Source organism: Stegostoma tigrinum, chromosome 10 (genome assembly GCF_030684315.1).
Source record: "Stegostoma tigrinum isolate sSteTig4 chromosome 10, sSteTig4.hap1, whole genome shotgun sequence".
NCBI classification, from domain to species: domain Eukaryota; kingdom Metazoa; phylum Chordata; class Chondrichthyes; order Orectolobiformes; family Stegostomatidae; genus Stegostoma; species Stegostoma tigrinum.
Genome location: NC_081363.1, coordinates 14,895,483 through 14,914,926, shown reverse-complemented (window position 1 = coordinate 14,914,926; position 19,444 = coordinate 14,895,483). Strand labels below are relative to the sequence as shown.

The 19,444-nt window shown below is 44.4% G+C and overlaps 1 protein-coding gene across 2 annotated transcripts in view; it reads right to left on the bottom strand.

Annotated features, from left to right (window-relative positions):
- Positions 1-19,444, bottom strand: part of LOC125455530 (acetyl-coenzyme A synthetase 2-like, mitochondrial) — a 77,178-nt gene that overhangs the window by 42,040 nt on the left and 15,694 nt on the right. For both annotated transcript variants that reach the window (XM_059649034.1, XM_059649033.1), the window contains exons 4-6: positions 16,059-16,234; positions 14,098-14,250; positions 4,469-4,616 (exon numbers count right to left, since the gene is read on the bottom strand). In XM_059649034.1, the coding sequence (XP_059505017.1) occupies positions 4,469-4,616; positions 14,098-14,250; positions 16,059-16,234 (477 nt within the window). The remainder of the gene's footprint in view (positions 1-4,468; positions 4,617-14,097; positions 14,251-16,058; positions 16,235-19,444) is intronic.

Sequence of the window (19,444 nt, the reverse complement as noted above, 5' to 3'; positions counted from 1 at the left end):
CATGCCTCTCATAATTTTGTAAACTTCTATCAGGTCACTCCTCATCCTTCAACATTCAAGTGAAAACAAACCAAGTCTGTCCAATCTCTCCTCGTAGCTAATCCTTTCCAAACCTGGCACCATCCTAGTAAACCATATCTGAACCCTGTCCAAAGCCTTCACATTCTTCTGGTAGCGTGATGACCAGAATGGTACACAATATTCCAAATGTGGCCAAACTAAAGTTCAAAACAGCAATAACGTGACTTGCCAATTTTTATACTCTATGCCCAGACCAAGGAAGGTAAGCATGCTTTTTGCCTTCTTGACCACCTTATCCACTTCCCAGGGACTGTGGGTCTGTACCCCCAGATCCCTCTGTGTGTTAATTCTTCGAAGGGTTCAGCCATTTACTGTATGCTTCTCTCCTGCATTAGACCTTCCAAAATGCATCACCTCACATTTGTCTGCATTGTCCAGCTATCTACATCCTGCTGTATGCTCTGGTAATCTTCATCACTTTCTGTAGCTCCCCAATCTTTGTGAAGTCCACAAGCTTGCTAATCAGACCACCTACATTCTGCTTCAAATCATATATATTACATACGCTGGTGCTATGATGTTGTGGCCATAACAGAGACATGGGTTTCTCATGGGCAGGAATGGTTGCTGGATCTTCCAGGGTTTAGAACATTTAAAAAGAATAGGGAGGGGGGAAAAAGAGGAGGGGGTGTAGCACTACTAATCAGAGAGGGTATCACAGCTACAGAAGCTTCCTTTGTCGAGGAAGATCTGCCTACTGAGTCAGTATGGGTGGAAATTAGGAACAGCAAGGGAGTAGTCACCTCGTTAGGGGTTTACTACAGGACCCCAATAGCAGCAGGGAGATTGAAGAAAGCATAGGTCGACAGATTTTGGAAAAGTGTGCACGCAGTAGGGTTGTTGTAATGGGTGACTTTAACTTTCCCAATATTGATTGGAACCTCCTTCGAGCAGAAGATTTGAATGGAGCTGTGTTTGTAAGGTGTGTTCAGGAGGGTTTCCTAACGCAGTACGTTGACAGGCCGACGAGGGGAGAGGCCATTCTAGACTTGGTGCTCGGAAACGAGCCGGGGCAGGTATCAGATCTTGTGGTGGGAGAGCATTTTGGTGATAGTGACCATAACTGCCTCACATTCTACATAGCTATGGAGAAGGAGAGGATTAGGCAAAATGGGAGGATATTTAATTGGGGAAGAGGAAACTATGATGCGATTAGACATGAGTTAGGAAGCATGGACTGGGAGCAGTTGTTCCATGGTAAGGGAACTATAGACATGTGGAGACTGTTTAAGGAACAGTTGTTGGGAGTGATGAGTAAATATGTCCCTCTGAGACAGGCAAGAAGGGGTAAGATAAAAGAACCTTGGATGACGAGAGCGGTGGAGCTTCTTGTGAAAAGGAAGAAGGTAGCTTACATAAGGTGCAGGAAGCTAGGGTCAAGTTCAGCTAGAGAGGATTACATGCAGGCAAGGAAGGAGCTCAAAAATGGTCTGAGGAGAGCCAGGAGGGGGCACGAGAAAGGCTTGGCAGAAGGAATCCGGGAAAACACAAAGGCATTTTACACTTACGTGAGGAATAAGAGAATGATCAAAGAAAGAGTAGGGCCGATCAGGGATAGCATAGGGAACTTGTGTGTGGAGCCTGAGGAGGTAGGCGAAGCCCTAAATGAGTTTTTTGCTTCTGTCTTTACGAAAGAAACGAACTTTGTAGTGAATGAAACCTTTGAAGAGCAGGTGTGCATGCTGGAATGGATAGAGATAGAGGAAGCTGATGTGCTGAAAATTTTGTCAAACATTAAGATTGACAAGTCGCCAGGCCCAGACCAGATTTGTCCTCGGCTGCTTTGGGAAGCGAGAAATGCAATTGCTTCGCCACTTGCGAAGATCTTTGCATCCTCGCTCTCCACTGGAGTCGTACCTGAGGACTGGAGAGAGGCAAATGTAATTCCTCTCTTCAAGAAAGGAAATAGGGAAATCCCCGGCAATTATAGACCGGTAAGTCTCATGTCTGTCGTCTGCAAGGTGTTAGAAAGGATTCTGAGGGATAAGATTTATGACCATCTGGAAGAGCATGGCTTGATCAAACACAGTCAACACGGCTTTGTGAGGGGTAGGTCATGCCTTACAAACCTTATCGAGTTTTTTGAGGATGTGACTAGAAAAGTTGATGAGGGTCGAGCTGTGGATGTGGTGTATATGGACTTCAGTAAGGCATTTGATAAGGTTCCCCATGGTAGGCTCATTCAGAAGGTCAGGAGGAATGGGATACAGGGGAACTTAGCTGCTTGGATACAGAATTGGCTGGCCAACAGAAGACAGCGAGTGGTAGTAGAAGGAAAATATTCTGCCTGGAAGTCAGTGGTGAGTGGGGTTCCACAGGGCTCTGTCCTCGGGCCTCTACTGTTTGTAATTTTTATTAATGACTTGGATGAGGGGATTGAAGGATGGGTCAGCAAGTTTGCAGACGACACAAAGGTCGGAGGTGTCGTTGACAGTGTAGAGGGCTGTTGTGGGCTGCAGCGGGACATTGACAGGATGCAGAGATGGGCTGAGAGGTGGCAGATGGAGTTCAACCTGGATAAATGCGAGGTGATGCATTTTGGAAGGTCGAATTTGAAAGCTGAGTACAGGATTAAGGATAGGATTCTTGGCAGCGTGGAGGAACAGAGGGATCTTGGTGTGCAGATACATAGATCCCTTAAAATGGCCACCCAAGTGGACAGGGTTGTTAAGAAAGCATATGGTGTTTTGGCTTTCATTAACAGGGGGATTGAGTTTAAGAGTCATGAGATCTTGTTGCAGCTCTATAAAACTTTGGTTAGACCGCACTTGGAATACTGCGTCCAGTTCTGGGCGCCCTATTATAGGAAAGATGTGGATGCTTTGGAGAGGGTTCAGAGGAGGTTTACCAGGATGCTGCCTGGACTGGAGGGCTTATCTTATGAAGAGAGGTTGACTGAGCTCGGTCTCTTTTCATTGGAGAAAAGGAGGAGGAGAGGGGACCTAATTGAGGTATACAAGATAATGAGAGGCATAGATAGAGTTGATAGCCAGAGACTATTTCCCAGGGCAGAAATGGCTAGCACGAGGGGTCATAGTTTTAAGCTGGTTGGTGGAAAGTATAGAGGGGATGTCAGAGGCAGGTTCTTTACGCAGAGAGTTGTGAGAGCATGGAATGCGTTGCCAGCAGCAGTTGTGGAAGCAAGGTCATTGGGGTCATTTAAGAGACTGCTGGACATGTATATGGTCACAGAAATTTGAGGGTGCATACATGAGGATCAATGGTCGGCACAACATTGTGGGCTGAAGGGCCTGTTCTGTGCTGTACTGTTCTATGTTCTATGTTCTATGTTCTATGTATATTACAAACAACACAGGCCCCAGCACTGATCCCTGCAAAACACCACTGGTCAGAAAAATACGCTTCCACTGCTACTCTCTGTCTTCTTTGACCAAGCCAGTTTTGTTTCCATTTTACCAGCTCACTGCAGATCCAATGTGACTTCTGTTTCAGCCTGCCAAGAGGGGCTTTGCTAAAGTCCATTTGGACAACATTACCGCCCTGCCCTCGTCAATCATTTTTGTCACTTCCTCAAAAAACTCATTCACATTTTTGAGACACGGCCTCTCCCACACAAAGCCGCGCTGCCTGTCACTAAAAATTCCACATTTTTCCAAATGTAAACAAATTCTGACGCTAAGACTCTTCTCCAATAATTTCCCTACCACTGATGTAAGGGTCACCAGCCTTCAATTTCCCAGATTATCCCTGTTTCCCTTCCTAAACAAAGGAACAACATTTCTCTGATAATAAAATGTGAGGCTGGATGAACACAGCAGGCCCAGCAGCATCTCAGGCGCACAAAAGCTGACGTTTCGGGCCTAGACCCTTCATTTCTCTAGTCTTCTAGGATGTCTCCTGTGACTAAAAAGACACAAAACTTTCATACAAGGCCCCAGCAATTTCCTCCCTTATCTCCTTCAGTATTCTGAGATAGGTCCTATCAGGTCTACCTTAATGCTTTTCAAAACACCCAACACCTCTTCCTTTCTTTATATTGACGTGCCGTAGTTCAGCAACATACCCCTCTCTAGACTTACCATGTACCATGTCCTTCACCTTTGTGAATACCGATGCAAACAGATTCATTAAGGACCTCACTCACATCCTCCTGTTCCATGCATAAATTCCCTCCTTTGTCCTTGAGTCGATCTATCTGTTCCCTGGCTTTCGTCTCGCACTTTGTACACATATAAAAAATTCTTGGGATTTTATTTAACCTTGTTTGCCAAGGTAATTTCATGGCCCCCTTTAGACCTCCTAACCCCTTGTTTAAGTTCTTTCCTGCTTCCTCTATATTCTTCGAGAGCTCTGTCTGCATGTCTGTCTGCAAGATGTGTACACATGAGGGGTGTTATCAACATGACTGAGCCTCCAGTGGTGTTACCTGGGTTCGGGTAGACTGGAGTGCTCTCAAACAGCACGGTGGTTCCTCCATTGCACAGAGGTCCATACACCACGTAGCTGTGCCCAGTGATCCAACCAACATCCGCAACACAGCCAAACACATCACCATCGTGGTAATCGAAAACATACTGGAGAAAAGAGAAAACAAACCAAGTCGCATTACAATCGCAGATAATTACATCGCAGATATACTGAAAATCGACCACAATCTCCCAGTCAAGTCTTTTTTGTTTGGTTTTGGCTCTGAACCAGTTAATTAATCCACAAAATTTCTTTAAATGTTAACGCTTTTGAGAAACTGATAGGTGTCAGATGCAATCACTCTTTTAACTAGAACTTCGGAAATACTCCAAACTGCCTTCACCTACTTTGTGATGCCAACTGAAACTGTATGTGCAGTTTTGGCCTCATTATCTTGGGAAAGATATCATCAACATAAAGGGACCGCAATGAGCTTTTACCAGTCCTGTCCCTGGGATAGAGGGACTTGTTCTATGAAGACAGATTGAGCAAACTGGCCTGGGCATTATAAGAGTGATGAGGTGATCTCATTGAAACATAAATAATACTTAGTCGGATGAACAGGACCGATGCAGGTGAGGTGATTGAGCAAATTAATGCAGATGCTGGAGTCTGTTCTGAAAACAACAAAAACTGGAGATCACAGCAGGTCAGACAGCATCCATGAAGAGACAACAAGCTAATGCTTTGTGTCGAGATGGCTCCTCATCAGAGCTGATGTGAAATTTGGAGGGAGCAGCATTTATGGAGAAAGGATGTTGATAGTTCAGATGAAGTGATCAGAATGTGAGAATGGCAAAACAATGGTGAGTCTAACTGTCAAACTGGAAAGAACAGACAGTCCCACTGGGATGGGGGTGAGGGGAGAGAGGACATGGTGGCAATATTACAAGTAAAGCTAAAAGAAAGGGAAGAAATGGGAGTGTGTTCATAATCTGAAGGTGTTGAACTCAAAATTGAGCTCAGAATGTTGAAAAGTGCCTAGTCTAAAGATGAGATGTTGCCCTGGAGGATCACAGCAGGTCAGGCAGCATCAGAGGAGCAGGAAAGTCGACATTTCAGGTCTACACCATTCGGGAAGTCCTAATGAAGGGTAAGAACCCAAACATCAACTTTCCTGCTCCTCTGATGCTGCCTGACCTGCTGTGTCCCTCCAGCTCCACACCGTATGGACTCTGATTCCAACTTCTGAAGTTCCTGCTATCTCTGTGAGATGTTGCCTCTTCAGTTTGTCCTGTGATTTCCCAGTTGGGAGTCTGGAACCAAAGTGCACTACAACTGAGATTAGGTGTATGTTTTCTTATCTCAGAGGATTGTGAACTTTGGAAAACCTCTATCCCAGAGGGGTGCAAAAGCTCAGTCTTTGTGGGTTTTTTTCACCAGTCGCTGGCTGGCCAGCATTTCTTGCCCATCCCTAGTTGCCCTTGAGAAGGTGATGGTGAGCTGCCTTCTTGAACCACTGCAGTCCCCCTGCTATGAGTTGACCCACAATGCTATTAGGGAGGGAATTCCAGGATTTTGACCCAGTGACAGTACAGCAATGGTGATAAATTTCCAAGTCAGGATGGTGAGTGGCTTGGAGGGGAACTTGGAGGTAGTGGTGTTCCCATATATCTGCTGCCCTTGTCCTTCTAGATGGAAGTGACTATGGGCTGGGAAGGTGCTGTCTGAGGATTTTTGGTGAATTTCTGCAGGGCATCTTGTAGATAATACACACTGCCTCTGATGAGCATCGGTGGTAGAGGGAGTGAGTGCTTGTGAATGTAGTGCCAATCAAGCTTTGTCCTGGACAGTGTCAAGCTTCTTACGTGTTGCTGGGGCTGCACCCATCCAGGCAAGTGGGGAGTATTCCATCACACTCCTGACTCGTGCCTTGTAGATGGTGGGCAGGCTTTGGGGAGTCAAGAGGTGAGTTACTCACCACAGTATTTCCTAGCCTCTGGCCTGCTCTTGTAGCCACTGTGTTAATGTGGTGTGTCCAATTGAGTTTCTGGTCAATGACAATCCCCAGGATGTTGATAGTGGGGATTCAGTGATGGTAACACCATTGAGTGTCAAAGGGTGATGATTAGATAGTCTCTTGTAGGTGATGGTCACAGCCTGACATTTGGGTGGCACAAATGTTACTTACCCCTTGTCAGCACAAGCTTGGATATTGTCCACACAGACTGCTTCAGTACCTAAGGATTCACAAATGTTGCTGAACATTATGCAATCAATGTTTAACGTAGAGTGTGTTTGGAGTATGTTTAAGGTAGAGAGATGCTTAAGGTAGATGGATAGATTTCTGATTATCAGTGATGTATAGGAATATAGGAATGGGATGATTGAAGTGTTTGATCAGCCATGATCATATTGAATGGTACAGTAAGCTCAAATTGCTGAATAGCCTATGTTCCTATGTTGATCATCTTTACCGTTTTCACTACCTTGATTATACAGTGAGCTGTAATTTACTCACACTTCCCCAACATGATTTCTTCTTCCCTCTGTTTTATTTAAAGCCATCTCTACTTCCGCGATTATATGGCTTAGTAGGAAATCAGTCTCAGCAAGGTTTTCGTGTGGATGTCCCAATGGTGCTGCATTACTTTCTCCAGCCCTGCTGTCAGTGCCCAATAAACTGGAATCCACTTCTCTCACACCAGCCATACAGCCAACATTTATCTCTTTACTCTGATTTACCTGACGCCAATTTGCACGTGACTCAGATAACAATCCAAAAGATTATTACATTTGAGGTCTGCTCTGCGATTTAGTGCCTAGTTCTGTCGCAAACAGAACTTTTCTCCTTGTCCTAACTATGTCGTTGGTACCTACACCGTGACTCCGGAGTCCTCCCCCTCCCAAGGCAGTTTCCTCGCCAGTCCTGTGGAGAAAACTGGAGCCCTGGCATTTGAAAGGCAACACAGCTCTCAGGAGTCTTGTTCTCAGTTGGTAGGGAGTTGTCAATCCCCCTATCACTATATTTCTTTTAACTCTTCAACTTGCTTTGCTCCTCGTACCATGATGCAATGGTCAGTCAGTTCATTCACTGGTGTTGTCCACACAAACTGCAGGAACATCAAAGTGTCATAGGATGAAGTGATATCAGAACTGGTGATAACTGACTTAGCCAAAGTGGAAGATTCTCAGGAGTGTCTAAATGGAGAGGTGGGAAAGCAAAGAGAATTAGGGAGGGAATTCCAGAGCTCGGATCCTCTGCAAGAGAAGCACCACCATCAATTGGTGAGCAAATTAAAGTCTGGGACGCCAATTAAGAGAGGACTAAGATTTCGGGGAGCTTTGTGAATGGGAGCAGATGATTGAGAGATGGGGCCATGGAAACAATGGTGGAGATTTTGAAATAGAAATGTCATTTGACTGGGGGCTGATGTAGGTCATTGAGCACAATGGAGATGGACAAATGGTGAGCTACTGAGGTTTGGGTCACCACAAGGATAGAGTGTGGGAGGCTGTCCAGGATGGTGTTTGTACTGTCAAGTCTAGAGTCGAGGAAGAGATGGATAAGATTTTCAGCAGCAGATGAACTTGGGCAGGGGCGATGTTGGATAAAGTGATGGATGTGGAAAACATCAATCTTGGTGACGGTACAAGTGTGCAGTCAGACATTTATCAAAAGGTATGATGCCAAGAGACTGTACTGTCTGTTTATGACAATTGCCAGGGAGAGAGCTGGAATTATGGGAGGAAAAGGCAGGGTCAAAAACAATGGCTATACTCTTCCTGGTATTAAACTGAAGCAACTGTCTGCACATCCAGTAATTAATGCTGGGCACATATTGTGATAATTCAGAGAAACTGTGGAGAAATGATGGTGAAATAGAATAGACTGTCATCAACATACACTGTCAAACTGATATTTTTAGGTGAAGTTCCTCAGGAGTGGATGAGAAGCAGGAACGAGCCAAGTATAGATGCTCAATTAGAAATAATGATGCCGGAAAAGGAAGTGACAATATTTCAGGTTATGGCTGGCCGTGACATTCTAAAAACAATTTATTCACAAAACCTGTCCATCACGGGCTAGGCCAACATTTATTGACCATCTTATTGCCCAGAAGGCAGTTGAGATTTATCCACATTGCTGTGGGTCTGGAGTCACGTGGAGGCCAAAGTCAGAGTCACACGGCATCAGGTTATAGTCCGACAGGTTTGTTTGAAATCACGAGCTTTTGGAGTGCTTCAACTTCAAATAAACCTGTTGGACACCCTGGTGTCATGTTGCTTCTGACTTTGTCCACCCAGTCCAACATTGGCACCTCAACATTATGACATGTAGGCCAGATCAGGTGAGGATGGTAGTTTTCCTTTCCTAAAGAACAGTAGTGAACCATGGTTTTTTTTGACAATCGACAATGGATTCAGGGTCATCATTAAACTCTTAAAGCCAGATTTTAAAAATTTGAACTCAAATTTTCCAAACTACTGTGCCAGGATTTGAATTCTAGTTCCCAGGTTAATAATCTTGAGATAATACCCCTAGGCCACCACCTCCCATTGAATGAATGATTTGACACACCTGACAGCAGTGCTATCCAGCTGGCAGAAAATGGAGATTGCTAGTGGAGCCCAATGTTCTGACAGGTCAAGAAGGATATGGAGGAAATTTTGCTTCCATCACTAGGTGGAGGTGAATTCTCACATCAGTAAGAGCTGTTTCATGGTTATGAGGGAGTGGATATTGGATTAGGAGTTCCAATTTTCATAAAAGGTCTGCATTTTTCCTGCCAGCAATCAGTACATTTTTTCCATTCATTGAATGAGGGGCATTGCTGGCCAGGCAGCATTTATTGCCCAGAGGGTAGTTAAGAGTCAACCACATTGCTGTGGTTCTAGAGTCACATGTAGGCCTGATGAGGTAAGGATGGCAGTTTCCCTTCCCTAAAGGACATTAGTGACCCAGATGGGCTTCTCCCCCAACAATCAGCAATGGGATTCATGGTCATCATTAGATTCTTAATTTCAGATATTTATTCAATTCAAATTTCACCATCTACTGTGGTGGGATTTGAACCCAGGTCCACAGAACATTATCTGGGTCTCTGCATTAAGAGTCCGGTGACAATACCATTTGGCCACCGCCTCACTGTCTCACCAAGTAATTGTGCAATTAACATGATCACAAGTGTTAAGTCATTAGATTGCACTGGTCAACTCCAACTGCAGCAGCAAAGTAGCTGACAGCTCATTAGGGCCCAAAATACACGACTGTTGGTGGGTAATCGTTCACCTGCTGCGCACCACACAACACACAAGGACAAAGGATTTGGGAGTAATCTGGTTGGGATGCTGTTTGGAGGGTCAGTGTGCATTCAATGGGCCTGATGGCTTATGATTATGTAACTTAATTGTAACCATATGAGAACGGTGGATTGTTGCAAACTTCTGGGTCATTAATGTCTTTGAGGTCGGGAAATCTGCTGTCCTTACCTGAACTGGCCCATAGCTGTCCATTTGGCTCCATCTCTGAAATGACCTAAAAATGGAAGATCTTTTCAGAGATGGACCCAAACGGACCTGTAGATGGGTTGAGTTTGTACCCTTTGGGAAAAGATTTCGCATAACCTGAACATACCTGAATGCATCTAAAAATGAAACTTTTTGCCAAAGGGTTCAAACAGACTATAATGGACCCAAAAGCTGAAAGTCTTCTTCAGCGAAAAGCCAGTTGGTCCCCAGGATTGCTGACCTGTATTTACTTACCGAGGACAGACGTGCCAATTTTACCTCAATGGTTTTGTTTTATGGATAGGAATTAAATAATTATTACTCAATCAGCTGCTGAAATGAATATTCTTGAAAGATCTTTGAACCTCTCAAGTGTCGTTGAAGCTGCATCCATCCAGGCACATGGGGAGTGTTATATCACATGCTGCTGGTTGACCCACTTTCTAAATTGCCCATAGTGTCCAAGCATGTGCAGGCTAGGTGGATTAGACCTGGTAAATGCAGAGTTATGAGGATGGGACAGGGCAGTGGGTCTGGGTGGGATACTCTTTGGAGTGTGGACTCGATGGGCCAGATGACCTGCTTCCACACTGTGGGGATTCTACCTTTTATCATTTCCCATGATCTCTATGATTTGTGGATTTATCCAGGCAATTCCTAAACTTTAGGCGTTCATTGCACTTTGGTCAGAGTAAATGTTAAACATCCACATTTTATTGCAGCAAACTGAAAAATTAATTGGGTCAAACTCCAGGGAATTCATTCCTTTTGATCGAATTACCATACACATGCAAACACCTCATGAATTATTAACAATGTAAGGTGACTTGGGAGGTGGACGTCTTTAATCTAAGTGAGAATTTCAACATTATCTTATCCTAAAAATATGAAGTAATTCTACGGCAACTGTACCAGGCGTATTGACACGGAGGCATTAAACCAGGAAGGTCACTAATGCAGAAAGAAAAGTACACAGCCTGCTTGAAATCTGAACAGCATTCCGTAAAGTTATAATAGACTAAAAACACTAACTCTTTTTCTCTTCTGACTGATGTTGCCAGAGCTGTTGAGTTTCTCTAGGACTGTGTTTTTATCTCTGATTTCTGGCATCCATAATGCTTTGCTTTCATAATATAAACAGATGGGGGCTTAAAAGCAACAAAGCACTGAAAAAAATTCTGGCTATTAGTTCAGGCAATTTCTCCTATTTTTAAATAACATTCCAATCACTGCCGTTCCAGTAAAGAAGCTGAACCTCAATCATTTTTTGCAACTCTGTTGTTAATTAACTCTAGAAAGTGCATCAGCATTGACCCGGCATTCTCCTTAACAAAGCAGAAAATAGTGAGCTCAAGTCCTACTGCCAGGAGAATTAAGGATGAAATGTAAGCTGACATGATCTGTCTATCTGCGAGCGAAAAGTACACTATTGGAAGTGTAGCCTTTTGGGTGTGGCATCAAATGAAGGACACATGTCTGTTCTTTGGATATTTTTCTCATGAGTTATGGGGCATCACTGGCAAGGCTGCTATTTGTTGCCTGTTTCCAACTGCATTTGAACTGAATGGGTCACCACGAGGCTATGAAGAGCCAACTCCATTCTGCTGTAGGTCTGGAGACTCATGGAGGGAGTGGGGTGGTGAACTGACTGGGTAAGGATAAGAATGATATCTAACTCCTTCTTGAAAACATTCAACGTTTTGACATCAACTACTCTGTGTGGCAGATAATCCGACAGGCTCACCAATCTCGGGGTGTAGAGATTTCTCCTCATTTCTGTCCTATTTGGTCAACCCCCTATCTTTAAACTGTGTCTCCAGCATAAAGGATCCCACGGTACTTCCTTAACTCCTGGTTCGGCCACATCTGGAGTATTGTGTCCAGTTCGGGTCGCCTCATTACAGAAAAGATGTGGAAGCATTGGAAAAGGTGCAGAGGAAACTTACCAGGAAGTTGCCTGGAATGGAGGGAACGTCTTACGAGGTAAGATTGAGAGAACCAAGGCTTTTCTCTTTAGAACGACGAAGGATGAGAGGTGACTTGATAGAAGTGTGCAAAATGATCAGAGGTATAGATAGAGTGGACAGCCAGAGACTTTTTCCTAGGGTGGAGGTAGCTATTATGAGGGGGCATAGTTTTAAAGCGAGTGGAGGTAGATATAGGGGAGACGTCAGAGGTAGGTTCTTTAATCAGAGAGTGGTTGGGGCATAGAATGCATTGCTGGAGAGGGTAGTGGAGTCGGCCTCATTAGGGACATTAAAGCGGCTATTAGATAGGCATATAGATGATAGTATAAGGTAGGGGTGGAATTGTGGGGTAGGTGGTGATGTTGTAATGCCAATGGCACTAGATTAGGGATCCGGATCCCCAGCTAATGTCCTGGGGACATGGGTTCAAATCCTACCATGGCAGATGGTGATATTTAAATGCAATGAAAACATGGAATAAAATGCCAGCCTAATGGGAACATAACCCCGCTTAATAGTTGCTTTTAAAAAAAATGTCCTTTAGGAATGGAAAATGTGCCATTCTTACATGGGCCAGATTCAACGTGACTCCAGACCCACAGCAATTTGGTTGTCTCTCGGTTGTCCTGTTGAGAATAGGCAATAAATGCTGGCTGAGCCAGTGATGCTCACATCCTGTGAATGAATATAAAAAACCATCCACAACCGCTCTGCGATTGCTCATTTGTACTCAACAACTGATGAGACCAGAACACTGTCAAGATGGACATTGTTCTTAGTCCAGGACCCCCTCTCAATGCAATTCATTGCACAGCTAAAATGAACAGCTGAGCACTCAAAGGGCTGACAGCCACTCTTCCCTGAAATTCACAATTCTAAACGCAGAGATGTCCTGCATTTCAGGCAGTTACTGAAAATGATAAATTCAAGAATTTTCCTCAGCCTCTGCCAACCCAACAACTTCCACTCCACTTGCAAAACAAGCTGTCACTCAATGCCCCAGCTGTATTACACCCTGCTCATTCTATACTCTATCCCCCCGTCCTTGTCAAAGAGTTTTTACTGCACAGAAAGAGACCCTTTGGCCCCCTCCCCTGTCCATCAAAAATCCATCTCTTCCATTCCCATCATAACTGTGTACCCCACCCACATTTGCCCTGCTCATTCCATCCTCACCCAAATTCCAGGCCACCCCTACACAACAATATACCCCAACCTAAACCCCACTTGCAATAGATCCCACCATTAGAAGCCCCACACACAAGAATGGAGCCTTCACCTGTATGACCCACTCCAACATTTCCTGTTCTTATTTCCAACATTCCAGAGTATTTTGTTTGTGACACCGTTGACTCATTGCCAATTCTGGAAATCTCAGTACCACAGCCATAGTCTACCAATTGAATTAGTTGTTCACTAACTCAAGGGGGTAGGGATGGCAGTTAGCTCAGTTGGTTGGAGGGCTTCCAACAGGGTGAGTTCAATTCCCAGCTAAGGTTACCATGAAGGACCCTCCTTCTCAACATCTCCCCTCGCCTGAGGTGCAGTGACCCTCATATTAAACCAGCACTGGTCATCTCTCCATAATGAGAGAGTCACCCTATGGTCCAGTAGGACTTTGGTGACTGTAATTCTTTACTAAAGATTGAATATTTAAAGCAGGAATTTTTTTTTATTCACAGACTGAGAGTGTCACTGGCCAGGCAGCATTTATTGCCCATCCCTAACAGCCCAGAGTCAACGGCATCTCTGTGGGTCTGCAGTCACATGTAGGCTGGTGAGGATGGCAGTTTCCTTCCCTCAAGGGCATAAATGAACCAGATGGGTTTTTCCTTCCCCCAACAATCAACAATATTGTCATTAGACTCTTAATTCCAGATATTTATTGAGTTCAAATTCCACCATCTGCTGTGGCAGGATTTGAACCCTGGTCGCCAGAACATTATCTGGATTTCTGGATTAACAGCCCAGCAACAATACCACTGGGCCACCACCTTCCCCTGAATTGAAGTAGGATGAATAGACTATGAATGTTTTTCCCGATGTCAGGGATTCACATTTTAAATTTGAAGCTTTCTCCTGTCTTCATGCACCCTGACTGACCTCAGCACATATTTCCAACATTTTCTCTCACAGTTTCAGGGCAACTGCCTATTCGACCTTTACTCACCCTGTGTGTAAGAGCTGCATACAGCAGGAAACCTGCCTGCGTGTGTACCACACCCTTTGGCTTCCCAGTGCTCCCTGATGTGTACAACAGGAACAACATGTCCTCACTCTCCATGGCAACTGGATCACAGACTGCTTCTTCTTTCATCATTTCCTGGAAAACAAACCATTCTTTGGCCATGCAATACATAAAAGTAATGGAGCAACAAAGATACTGTGATGAACCTATTTGAAACTTATGACTTTCGCACACACACGCAGAAAAGGCCTCTCACTTTTGCTCCATCTTCATCAAGGGTTTTGGCCCACTCACTGGGCAAAAGATGGCTGCTGCCAACAGCAGAGGGGTGGAGGAGGGGGAGGGTGGTCGGTAACACCATGTGGTCGGCCAATGCGTGTTCGCTTACGGAAGGAAGCCAGATGACAGAACGGCAGCTTGACCAAAAAAAAATAGTCAAACTGTCTGACTCTGTAAGTGATTAACAGTTATATCAACTTGAAAAATGGCAGAAGCAATGAACCACTCTGTGAGTCATTGTGGTCTAAGGTTGGGGGACTAATTGTTGGAATATAGTGTAGGCCCTTGTTTAGGGTTGATTCCTGAACCGGAACTTTTCGGCTCAGTTCTTTTCCAATGTGCAGAATCAATGATGGTGCAGGCTGAGTTCACCTTACAGATGCACAATTGGACATTTAATTCTTTACACATTCATGTGCCTTACTCCAGGCCTCCATACTGTCCTGTCACTGGTGCCTGACTTAAACATTGCTCTAATGAAAACAGTCTGCTCCGTGGATAGCAACACATACCAGGGGCCGACTTGAGTGACAGTGTGCTACACAGTTGGGTTTTCCATCTTTTTCGATGAATTATTACACCTAGTTCTTGCTCAACCGCTCGAGCAGGTGTAAAGAGGGATGGTAGTCGAGCAGTAATGCTTCCAGACCAGCAATCCAGAGGCCTGAACCAATGCTCTTGAGGTAAGAATTCAAATCCCACTATGGAATCTTATGAGAATCTCAATTCAATTCATTAATTAAATCTGGAATAAAATGGCGACAGTGAAACTATCGGTTTGCTGTTTAAAAAGGAGCAATAATGTTGTTCTGGTGGCTTGGTGGTTAGCACTGCAGCCTCAGACTACCAGGGTCCCCAGTTCAATTCCAGCATTGACCAGCTGTCTGTATGGAGTTTGCACGTTCTCCCCGTGTCTGTGTGGGTTTCCTCCAGGTGCTCTGGTTTTCTCCCACAGTCCAAAGATGTGCAGGTTAGGTGGATTAAATATGATAAATTGCTCCTGATGGTCTAGCGGGGTGGATTAGCCATGGGAAATGCAGGGTTAGCAGGAATAGGGTAAGGGATTGAGCCTGGGTGCATTGCTGTTTGGAGGATCAGTACAGACTCCAAGGGCCAAATGGCCTCCCGTATCTGCCCTGTAGGGATTATATGATTTGACATCATCAGGTCCCCCTTGTAGCTAAGTTGCAACAATAAGATGAACAGTCTGCTTTTGCTTCTCCATTTTATGGACTCCAGAAGCACCACAATACTTTCCCTCCGAAATGACTTAGCAAGCCACTCAGCTACATCAGATCACTGGGGTAGGATCTACACCACGTGCAGATCTTTAAAATGGCGGCTCACCACCCGCGCTTCAAAGCCTATCAAGGTAGGCTGTGCCAGCAATGCCCATATCCCCGAAAGAAAGATTTTCTATTTCAGAGAGGAAAAGAAACGGCGAGGGGAGGGTTATTACTGTTATCCCTCGCCTAAACAACACATGACTATTATCACAATACACTGTACACAAACTGCTGCTTTGTGATGGTGACTACACAGCCTAAAGGTGCGATTAGGTGTTTAGTACATCTGAAGTTGCGAAGGGAAATGTGTAAATATTTCATGATCTGTGACAAAACAAATAGAAAGTATAAGCAAGCTTTTTCATCCCAGCCACATACCTCCTCCAGGGGGATATCAATGTCCGACATCGGGACCTTGTTGTCTGTTCTCATGGTGATCAGTACCCGTTTGACCGAAGGACACTGCTTCACTGCTTGATCCACAGTTTTCTTCAACTCAACAATCCGTCCACCCCTCAGGGCCTGGTTGGCAGTGATCACAATCTCACACTGTGCTTTACAAATGAGAACATAGCCATTACAGGACCACACAGTAAAAGTGGCTTATGGTTTGTATGTCACTCCCATTTTTCAGGGCCATACGGCTTGAGGAAAAATCCCAAAGAAAGCCCATAGCAAAGATGGAACATGCTGGAGAAACCCATTAGGTCAGGTGGCATCAACGCAGAGACAGAATTAACGTTTCAAGCACAGTGATCCCTGTTCACTGTCGAATTCCAGGCGCCCCATCACACTCTGGGTGAAAACGCTATTCCCCATGTTCCTTCTGAACCTTCTACCAATTGCCTTAAATCTGTGTCTCCTGGGAATTGACCACTCTACTGGTGCAAACAGGTCATTCCCATCCACTTTATCCAAGCCTCCGGTTATTTCCTCCACCTCACTTGAGTCACCTTATAGTCTTCTGAGGAAAACAACCCTAGTCTAAACAATCTCTCTTCACCACTGCAATTTTCAAGCTGAGCAACATTCTCATAAATCTCTTCTGTATTCTGTCCAGAATAATTATGTCCTCCTTGTAAAGCAAAGACAAGAACTAAAAAGCTAGCTGTGACCTAGCCAGTGTCTCACATAGTCTCATCAGTGTCTCTCCAGCATTTTATTCAACACTTCACACAATGAAGGAAAATGTCCAATATTCCTTCCTTATCACCTTAACCACCTGCCCCACCACCTTCCAGGATCTGTGGACATGGGCTCCAAAGTTTCTCACTTCTTCTATCCCTCTTGATCACTTCCCTTGTTTAGTTTGCTCTTCCCAAATGCATAACCTTGCATTTTCCTAGCCTGCATTCCATTTGCCACTTTTCTGCCCATTCAACCAAATCATTGATATCATCCAGCCATCCTGTACCAACGATGTGACCAAGTTTTGTGTTATCTGCAGATTTCCCAATCAATTCCAAATAATTAATATATAGCATAAACAACAAGGGACCTCAGACTTATCCCTGTGGAATATCGCTGGAAACCACTCTCCTTTTGCAAAAACAGCCAACTGACCATTATCCTTTGTTTCCTGTCACTGACCTAATTTTGGATCCAACTTGCCACATTCCCATTATCCCATGGGCTTTAGTTTTTCTGGCAAGTCTACCATGTGAAACTTTGTCAAATGCCTTAGTAAAATCCACGGAGACAGCATCCGCCACACTATCCTCACCTATCCTCCTTGTTACTTCCTCAAAAAAACACAATTAAGTTAGCAAGATGCAACATTCCCTTACTGAAACCATACTGACTGTCCTTGTTTAATCCATGTCTTGCTAAATGACAGTCAATTCTATCTCTCAATAATAATTTCAGACTGACCAGCCTATGGTTATTTGCCCTATCCCCTTCACCCTTTTTAATTATGTTTAACAGATTACTACTCCTCTGGTATCTCTCCTGTACTGAATGAGAATTTGAAAATGGCTGTCAGGCATAGGTTATTTCCTCCTTGGCTTCCTTTGACAGCCTGGGATACAATTCATTGGGCCACTGTGATTTATCCACCTTCAAGGTGGGCAGTTCCTCCCATACGTTCCTTCATATTTTGCTTATCTTACCTGCGATTTCACATTCCTCTTTTGTAACCAGAATGTTTGCATCATCCCTCGTCTTTGTGAGGCCAAAGGAATATGGAATCCTGTCACACCTTAGAATTCCTACAGTGTGGAAGCCGGCCATTTGGCCCATCTAATCCATACCAACCCTCTAAAGAGTATCCCACCCAGACTCATCCCCCTGCCCTATCCTTACAATCCTGCAATACTCATGGCTAATGCACATAGCCTGCACATCACTGGCCACTCTGGAGCAATTTCCCACGGCCAATCCACCTAACCTGCACATCTCTGGACTTTGGGAGGAAGCCGGAGCACCCAGGCAGGCACAGGGAGAATGTGCAAACTCCACACAGGCAGTCGCCAAAGGCTGGGATCAAACCCAGGTCCCTGGTGCTAACCACTGAGCCACCGCGCCACCCCATCTTTTGCCTCCATGCACAAGTTACCATGTATTTCTCTGATAGGACCAACCATTTTTTACAGTCATCATGTCCTCTTAATGTACTGATAAAACAGCTCTGGATTTTTCCCTAATTTTACCAGTCATTACTTATTTTGTGATCCCTCTTTGCTTCCTTATTTTCTTTTTTTCAATTCACCCTGTAGCTCCTTAAAGTAAAATCCATTGTGAAATCCATATTTAAGCAAGGATGTCAATACAGCTCACAGTCAACGACATTGCAGTGGATCTGCAGGTGTATGTAGGCCAGACCACGTAAAGTTGGCAGATTTTTTTCCCTAAATTGGACATGAATGAACTCCTGTCTTCCTGTCCAGTTTTTTTTTAATGGAATTCAAACTCTAATCATCTGCCATGGGGGAGTTTGAACTCAGATCCCTGGATGTGACTTAGGTGTTAAAATTAATAGCATAATGACAACATCACTAGGCCATCACTTTCCATCAACAAGCTGCATGCAGAAATGATGCTTCCTCCTGTGGGTGAGTCCTGACTGTTTTATAATTAGAGGTCACCCTTTTAGGTCAGACATGACTGTTTTTTTACTCCGAGGGAATGGTGGGACTTTGGAGCTCTGCCTCAGAAGACAGTGGAGGTTGGGGGGTGGGGGGGGGGGGTGGTGGTCATTGAACACTTGTAAGGTGGAGGTAGGCGTATCAATTAATATCAGGGATAGTCAGGGAATGTGGAACTCAAAACACAAACTGATCGACTAATTTCATTGAATGACAGAACAGGCTCGAGGGGCTGAACGGTCGCCTGATAATCCCATTGTGTAAGTTTGTAAGTGTAGAAGAATAAAGATTCTTTTTTTCTGCCGATAAACTGACATTTTCCCAGCTATCATCAGTTCTGAAGAAGGATCATCGGACCCGAAACGTTAACTCTGATTTTTTTTCTTCACAGACCTGCTGAGATTTCCCAGCAACTTCTGGTTTTGTTGTTGTTGAAGAATAAAGGGACATTGCAGCCATCACATTTACTGAAGCGAAACACCACAGATGTTGGAACATTTCAGTAAAAACAGAAAATGCCAGCAATACTCAGCAGGGCAGTTGTTATCTACAGACAGAAACTGAGCTAACTTGTTTAGGTCAATGGCCTTTCCAGACACTAAGAGCTGCATCAACTCCTTCTGGACATAAGGGCCCATGAATGTCCATTCATCTCCGACTCACAGTTGACGAGACTAA